The sequence below is a fragment of the Rutidosis leptorrhynchoides genome, chromosome 7 (assembly GCF_046630445.1).
Source record: "Rutidosis leptorrhynchoides isolate AG116_Rl617_1_P2 chromosome 7, CSIRO_AGI_Rlap_v1, whole genome shotgun sequence".
Taxonomy (NCBI): domain Eukaryota; kingdom Viridiplantae; phylum Streptophyta; class Magnoliopsida; order Asterales; family Asteraceae; genus Rutidosis; species Rutidosis leptorrhynchoides.
Genome location: NC_092339.1, coordinates 340,040,850 through 340,049,687, shown reverse-complemented (window position 1 = coordinate 340,049,687; position 8,838 = coordinate 340,040,850). Strand labels below are relative to the sequence as shown.

General features: G+C 38.4%; 1 protein-coding gene across 1 annotated transcript; it reads right to left on the bottom strand.

Moving 5' to 3' along the window:
- Window positions 1-4,675: 4,675 nt before the first annotated feature.
- LOC139860344 (uncharacterized mitochondrial protein AtMg01250-like) lies at window positions 4,676-5,241 on the bottom strand. The gene is made up of 2 exons (XM_071849112.1): window positions 4,933-5,241; window positions 4,676-4,834 (listed from the first exon to the last, which is right to left on the bottom strand). The coding sequence occupies exons 1-2, from the start codon at window positions 5,239-5,241 to the stop codon at window positions 4,676-4,678; spliced, it is 468 nt and encodes a 155-aa protein (XP_071705213.1).
- Window positions 5,242-8,838: the final 3,597 nt, after the last annotated feature.

Here is an 8,838-nt window from a genome sequence, read left to right as displayed (position 1 = left end):
AACATTTTGATGAGGGGGTCGAATGGCCTTCTAACTAGGTATGTGGATCCCGAGAACAGGCAACCAGAACAACCACAACCGCAGCCAGATCCACAGCCGAATGTTAGAAGTAGTTCGGGTCCGGGAAATGATTGGGAGGCTTACATGGCGCGACAATTTTCAGATTTGCGACTCCATAATGATCGAAACACCCAAAAGGTAATTGATCACTATGATACAGGTAACAGGGAGATGAAACATTACATTGATGTAGGGAATGATCGAACATGGTACACTCAAGCGGGGCAGCAAACTCAGCTTAACTGGATACATGAACAGACTGTGTCATACGCTACAGATCCCGCTAACTATACCCCCTCTCCTTAGCCTGCATACGAACCATGGGTTCGAATGGGTGATCCATATCCTGCGCCTAATCCTCCTCCTCCTAACCCGCCTACTGAAGACACTGCTGTCGTCTCTGCTCAAGCAACTTATCAGGGGTACAACCCCTCAATATTTCAGGAAGACAACACGGGAAACCAAAATGAAGGTGGAGCTGGCCCAAGTAACTCTTTTTGGGGATTCTTCTGAAGTTGACATGATTATTTATGAAGTGTGTGAACGGTTTGATTGATGTTGGTTTGTTTTAAAAAAACAATTTATCTTTATGTTTGGTGTGTAATAACTTGATAGTATTTTGGATGATTGTAATTTGAATAATTTAGATAATTATAAGTGGGGTTTTTAGTATATGGAGTACACCCTCATTTATTTGTGTGAATCGTATGTTTGCTTTGTTTAAATTGATACAGGTAAGCATTGTGCTATATGCTGCATTTTTTTACAAAGACTGGCAGTAAGTTCAGCACATACTTGATTGGTGATTGTTTTCTGCTTGCAAGAAGCGGATGATATTCTTATGCTGGCATTCATTTCAGCGCCATCATCCCGTGAACTTCGGTTTTAGACCTTGAAAGTAATAAACTCTCTTACACTCTTTAACCCTCTTGAATTTAAATTTTTCTGATTTCATGTAACGAGGGCGATACATGAACTCAAGTGTGGGGAGGAAGTTATAAATTCTTTCGGGTTTTTGATTTTGGTAAAAAAGGCTTAAAATGGTGAAAAATTTTAAACTTTTATCTTCATAAATTCAAATTTTGTTTAAAATTTGTAGATTTTAAAACTAGGTGTATACACCGAAATTATTATCACAAAACAAATTAAGAAACAACCAAATGATTGAGTTTATTTTGTTAAAAATCATAAAGCTAGTAGTCATATAAAAGATATAATCATCATGCTATACCACATTCTGAATGAAAAAGAATCATCAAGTAATTTGTTGTTCTAACAATCTAATCCAATGCTCATCTATGTAGTCAAGTCTTCCAAAATGACACACTTGCTAACTTATGTTAGAAGATGTAGTCTAGAACAGCTGTAGGTTGATGAAAAATCTTGAAAAGTTATCTCTATCATCGGCTGGAAATCCACCTCACCTCAGCATCAAACAGGGTTTTTGGTGGTCAGACTTATCCTAACCATGAGATGGATCTGTCTCGTACAATGGGGGGGCACATTGCAAATTAGCTTTTAAGACTAATGAATCTAATTCCCAGATGGATGATCTCCGGAAAGATCAACCGCATCTATGTTGACTGCGGCCAACATACATATGACATAACAAATTGAGGTGTGCAAACTCATGGTTCACCGATGATATTTGGACATGATATAGTTTCTTCTAAAAACTTATGCTATTTTATGAACTATATTGTGTAAAACTATTTTTAGGACATCCAGTTTCAAGTTCCATGATACTTCAATCATGGGGGCGAGTAGCTTGCTAAACGCCGACTGAAGCTTCGGTTTTCAGTTACCCTCAACCGGACTTTGAGGTTAAAACCGGAAAACTTGTTAGTGTAAAAACTAACATGTCTAATTTTCAAAATATAAAAGGTTTTTCGCAAAGGTCCCAATTTCCCTAAGGATCCAAATTTTTAAGAAATGTGGACTTTAAAACCCACCTTTCGACTTTGGTGTGATTTCATTTCGTGTGTGTACTAAAAGTGTGTGTATTACATTGTGAAATAAATAAAAGCGTGTGTACTCCTAAGGGTTGTGTATACTCAAAACACGTGAGTTTGATTCGTGTGTGAAACAAAAAGTGTGAGTGTGTATATATTGTGACCCGAGTGTATGTTCCATATAGCGTGAGTTATTGTGTTCCAAAATAATTTGTGTATCTTGTGTACTATATCGAGTGAGTATGATTCCTGTTTTTGTGTTCTCAATTAAATAAGTGTGTTTACTGTAGTAAATTTCAATTTCTTGTAAGTCTTGCTTGAGGACAAGCAAGGTTTAAGTGTGGGGATTTTGATAACGCCAAAATCATACATGTTTATTGCCGTTATTTCGATCCAAAGTTATTCCATTTGTATGTAATTGTTGTACGTATGTATTGTAATTCGTGTATATTTGTAAAAGTCCATTGTGAATGAATAAATGAAGACCAACAGCGAAAACAGAGTTAAAACGAAGATTGAACGCGTAAAACATCCCAAAACCACTGAAACAGGTCCAAATGTGGCGCATCTCTCCTAGATGCGGCGCATCTCTGCACCAAATAACTCCCGACAGTTTCAGATGCGGAGCATAAAGACTTCTGGACCAAAACAGCCTCAGATGCGGCGCATCTGAGATGGATGCGGCGCATCCAAGCCAGATGCGGCGCATCCAAGCCAGATGCGGCGCATCTGTCCCAGATGAGGTGCATCTGCTCCCCTGCCGATAGTCCTGAGTGCAGAATCGAGCTGGCATCTACTGAACGTAAAGAGATGCGGCGCATCTGGTCAATTTCTGGCCATTTTACCTAACTTTTGAGCCTATTTAAGAGAGCCTTTGGTTACATACTTTAGAGACCTTCACTACTACGTTTTCCCTCAGTTCTAATACAATTTTCAAGGTTTAAGGAAGGCTGCAAGTCAATCTCCACTCTTTCAACATCAAGATTAAGCTAGGATCATTCATCACCATTGGTATTATTGTTCTATATCTTTTAAACATGAATTCAACTTGTATTTACTGTTCAATTAGTTCTACTATGATTATGTTAGGCTAAAAGCCTTGTGTGTTTGCTTCAATGTAAGATTTATGGCTTGGGATTGTTCTATACTTTGATGTTATGCTAGTTATACATATGTTTGATTTATTAAATTATCTAGTTCAACCATAAGAACCATTGTTATTCTTGTTTAGTTCACTACTTCAATTATATAGATTGCAAACCTATTAATTTGAGTTAACTAGGAAAACAATCTATACTTCAATACACCTAGTAATCTAGATGATTAGATGCATAAACTTAAGTGATTTTGTTATGTGTTTAATTCGGTAATTGAATAAGTTCCAAAGCAACATAGTTATGAAATTACCTCAAGTGATTGTTGTAATTTAGGTTTCACGTGAGTTTAACCGGGTTGAATCTAGTTAGTTAATCAATCTAAATCACCATGTTCTTTCTAAAGATCCATAGTTGTAATCATCCTTGTATCCTAGTTCAATTATGTAAGTTATGACTTGGTTTATGTAAATTTATCAAAGACCATAGCTTATACTTCAAAACCTAGTGATCTAGCCACCTATATGTGAGTATAGGATGTTAATTAAACGATATTTAGGATATACAATCATGTAGTATACTTAGAGTGATCTTAGTAAACTAGGTTTTATGTGAATTCAACCACGAAAGAATCTTGTTGATTAAACATAGCTCTTAAGTTTATATAAATTGTGAAATTGATATAAACTGCTCTATTGTAACTATAACATAACGGTTTTAATTATAAAAGAACAATCTCTGTCATTTATCAAGCATAGAAGTAAACACCACATTCTCATTCTTGTTACTCATTATACTTATTTACTGTTTCGTTAAACAAAAATACAACTTCAAACACAAACCCCCTTTTAGAATAATTAGTCGTTGTAAAATCTTAAAAACAAACTTCTCCCAGTGGATCAAACTGGTCAATTTACTTACTAGTTACTGCATGATCGGGTTTTAGTTGCCTGTATTATGTGTTAATTGTTAAGCATATTGTCTACATTTAAAGGTTACGTTTTGACACATCAATTAGTATCGAGCCGGTAAAGTCATTTAAATTTATCCTTTAGCAAACTGTCCCCAAGCCACAAATCATCCCAAAACCTAGTACTTGAACCATCTATAATTCATTTTTTAAACGAATTAGCAAACGATGTGTCGTTGTGATTTAAATTTTTACCCACTTTAATAATGCCCGCCCAAATGGAAGAGCGACGATTTACCGGGTGGGGGGGCACAATTACCTAGCCCTCCTTCGTCACCATAAATACTTTTGATGACAGACACCCAAAGAGAGCCATTTTCCTATTTAAAGTGCCACCACCATTTTACTAACAGTGCACGATTTTTTAAGGCAAGTGGGGTGATGTCCAACCCCCCCAGATCACGCGTTCTAAGGCAAATTTCTGATATAACTCATGCCATTTTAGAGGCATCGGACGACCCGCCCCAGAAAAACCGGCGCCTCAAACCCTCTAATTTATCCAAGATACAAGAGGGAGCCGAATATAGAGAAAAAAAATAGAGAGGTAAGCTAGATAAAACCGATTTAATCAGTGTAAGCCTTCCCCCGTACGATAGTGATTATTCTTTCCAATCCGCGATCCGTTTCCCAAACTTTTCAAAAAATGGGTCCCATGCTTTTTTTTGCTTCATAGACGAACTGATAGGAAGACTAAGATAATTAATAGGAAAAGTGCCCGCCACACAACCTAGAAAACCCGCCATACTTTCTGTTTCCCCCTAGATACTCCTAAACCATAAACACAACTCTTATAAAAGTTGATTCGTAGGCCCGAGGACACTTCAAAACATTTGAGGATTTTAGTAAGGTTTCGTACATTTCTCCTATTCCAATCACCAAAGAACAACGTGTGGCCCGCATATTGTAAGTGCGTTACCCTAGTCTCCCCTCTCCTAATACGAATCCCATCAAAATGATTAGAGGCTGCGGCTATTTTTGTTAGGTGGTTCAATCCCTCGGCCACCATGATGAATAAGTACGAGAATAGAGGATCCCCTTGACGTACCCCTTTTTTTAAGGGAGAATTCTTTTGTGGAAACCCATTAATCAGAATTGAAATCGAAGCAGAAGATAAACACGCATGAATCCATTTGCACCACCTAGAATTGAAACCCATTAGTGCCATGATTTCCATTAAAAAATCTCAATTAATACTGTCAAAACCTTTCTCGAAGTCGACCTTAAAAAGGAATCCTTTTCGTTTGGTTACTTTTATATCGTGGAGGACCTCATTAGCTATCAAAACCCCATCAAGAATGTACCATTTTTTTATATATGCACTTTTTTCGAATCCAATAACCGATGAGATTACCCGTTGAAGCCTATTCTTCAATACCTTAGATAGTATCTTGTAGAAGCTCCCGATTAAGCTTATGGGTCGGTAATCACCAAATCCTTGTGGATCAGTTTTCTTGGGGATTAATGCAACGAAGGAAGAGTTACACCCCTTTGAGATTTCTCCTACCTCCCAAAATCTAGTGAAAGCCTCAAGTAGATCATCTTTAATCACATCCCAATATTTGATAAAGAATTTCATGTTAAAACCATCGGGAGCCGGGGCTTTTTCACCCCCACAATCTTTTATCGCAACATGGATTTCCACGAGGGTGAAAGGAATTTCGAGGCCCGATGCTTCTGCGGTAGACAGTTGTTTTTCAAGAGGTCCACATATTTTGAACGATCTCGGAGTTGTGTCGCTGAACCTATTCATGAAATAATTAAAATCCACTATTTTAATCTCGTTGGGGTTTTCCGTCCACAACCCATTCGAATTAATGCCCCTGATGTTATTTTTGTCTTGCCTTCTTTTGATACAAGAATGGAAAAATTTACTGTTTTCATCCCGATCAGTCACCCACTTAATCCTTGTATTTGTTTCAGAATGTCATCTTTGTCTTTGTCTTTGTGAAACCACTTTTTCCTCGTCTCTAACCACGATGCAATTTCATCATCCGTAAGATCCCGAGCACCTACTATATCATCCCATGTAAGAACCTAATATTGATTGTACATAGAGTATTAGTGATGTGCGTATAGTGGGCGAATCAGAATATTAAATTAAAACTAACAGACTGTTTTGGGCATCAAGCGCGCCGCGCATACTTGTGGGAGCGTGCCGCGCACACCACCAGCGACAGAATTCCAGCCTTTTTCTATTTTGAGTTAAATGATGGGCATTTTGGCCATTTCACTTGGGGTTGGTTTGAAGCCTTCAAAGCTGATCCATTGATCATCTTATCCTCATTTCTACACCACAAACACTCTCATCTTCAAACCCTAGAGAGAGAAAAGAGTTTTAGAGAGAGGAAGCTCCATTTGGAGAAGAAGGAGTTGGATTCTCACCAAAGCTCGGGTTTTAAAGTTGTTCATCTCGTTCTTAGCTACGTTATGGTAGTATTGGTAAGTTCAAACTCCGAATTTCATTTGTTTGATTTGAGGTTCAATGTTAGGGTTTGAGCTTGATTAGTTGTGAAACCATAGATGATGAAGTGGGTTTATGGTGACTAGTTATTCTTGTCACTTGGCGGGTTTTTGGTTGGTTGACATTTTGGCCATGTCTAGGCTTTGATATTGGGTTTAATCACTAGGTTTAGTGATTATGGAAGTGTTGGAACCCTTTTGGGAGTATTTGGTTGATTAATTTTGAAATGGGTCAAAATTAGGGTTTGGTGTCAATTTGGGCAAGACGAGTGTTTAACACTTGTGTTCGGGTTTAATTGGCGTATTAGGACCATTCTCACTTGTGTTAGTGATTATTGGTTAGTTTGGACGCGGTTTGGTGCTTGGAAGTGCAATGGGTCGAAATTGCACTAAGTGTCAATTTGAGTTGGTTTGTAAATCCACTCTAAGTGTGTTGTTTGTATTGTGATAATGGAATAGGTACTTTCCATTGGCGCGTTGCGGATTATTCGGTTGCATTCGTCAAGGCGACAAGGTGAGTGTTAATATCCTATGTGCATATGTATGTGTAGGATGGGTGCGGGTCGGGTGAAGTGGTTCTCGGTTATAGAGCTCACTTCACATATAGGTGGATTCGATGGACTTGCGTATAGGTCCAATTGGCACGGTTGTGCGTTTTGGTTGACCACTTTTGGTGAAGTGCACACTTTGTGTGTACGTTATCACATGTGCTTGTGATGTGGATTATATAACCCCAATGGCGAAGGATTGATTTTGAGTTGTGAATTGGATAACCCCGATGTGGTGGATTTCATAATCCTGTGACTGTGGGTTTGGATATTGGAGAAGTGGATCACGTGTGGATGCGGATTCACGATGACTCGTGTAGTTCGTTCATCTTATTGAGGTAGTGATCTCGTGTGGTTGCGGATTCACTAAGGATTGTGTAGTTCGGCCAACCTCGATGTTGTTGTGATATTGAAGATAGTAGTCTCGTGTGGATGCGGATTTACTAAGGCTCGTGTAGTTCGGCCAATCTTCTTTTGGTATTGGGTTAAGGGGTTAACCTTGGGCGTTGTACGCTTTATTGTTATATATATATATATATATATATATATATATATATATATATATATATATATATATATATATATATATATATATATATATATATCGTGTATCGTTGTGATGTAGCTAACCCTCCGGGTGTAGCTTGTTGGAGTGGTTCATATCGTCGTTGGTGAACTTGTTGATTATTGGCTTGTTATATATCGGTTGAACGGTATGCTTAGTTTACCTTATACGTGGATGCTCCGGTATGTGGTATTTAATTATTTGTGTGGTGTGTCCATTTTATGCATATATATATACGTAGTATATTCTCACTCACTAAGCATTAGGTTACCCTCTCGTTGTTTACATTTTTTATAGATTTGCATGGAGGCGGTGGCTCGGGTAAGCGTGGGAACTAGTGGACTCGCGTAGTTTGCTTTAGAAGACTTGCTTTTGGATTTGATTAGGATTGGGTAGCGTATCCCCAATCGTCATGCTCGGCTTTTATGTTGTGTTAAAATCTTGTAGTCAAAAATTGTATTTCGTACTTAATTCGTAAAACGGGCCGATGTGGGCCCGGCGTCGTAAAACTTGTTTTATTATAAAAACGTGTGAGTTTTACCTATTATAATGTGTTGCGAAAACCGTTTAGTCTAAAAGCTTCGGGAAGCGATAGATCTTTAACGCAAAAACGTAAAATCCGGACAGAAGCTGAATGGCCTTGTGCGCGCCGCGCACAAGGAGGGTTGTGCGCCGCGCACCCTATCTGTATATAAAAAAAAATTATTCCGCGTTTTTGGTTGGACAACGGGTTGGGTTGTTACAAGTGGTATCAGAGCATGGTCTAAGGGATTTAGGTGACTTGAGATAGGTGCTTAGACTTAGACTTTTGTGTGTGTGCTTATTTGTTGCGGGGCTTGTAGGTGTACAGGTCAGAATGGGAACTTGGTTAGTGCCTTAGCGTGTAGGTGGACTAACTTGGATTTTGGCTTGTGTTGTGATATAATTCTTACGTATGTTATATCGCGTAGAATTTTTATTGTGTTGGTTTATATCATCGAGCGAGGCGGTCGTTGTACTAACAAGTTAATACAGCGTGTGTGCGTAATAAGGACTTGCAAACCTTATTACGGGTGCAAATCGTGTCTAACAAGTGATGTACAATGAGTGTTTAGTAAGATGGGGCGGTGTTGTGCGTGTGATTTTATACGTTCGTGGACTAATCATTTTGCATTCTTTAGAATGACGATGCGAAACGAGATCGAGACGG

Coding starts and splice junctions, on each gene's coding strand:
- LOC139860344 (XM_071849112.1), bottom strand. CDS start 5,241: ATGGCACTAATGGGTTTCAATTCTAGGTGGTGCAAATGGATTCATGCG. Junction 4,835..4,932: donor GTGATTGGAATAGGAGAAAT/GTACGAAACCTT, acceptor AGGAGTATCTAG/GGGGAAACAGAAAGTATGGC.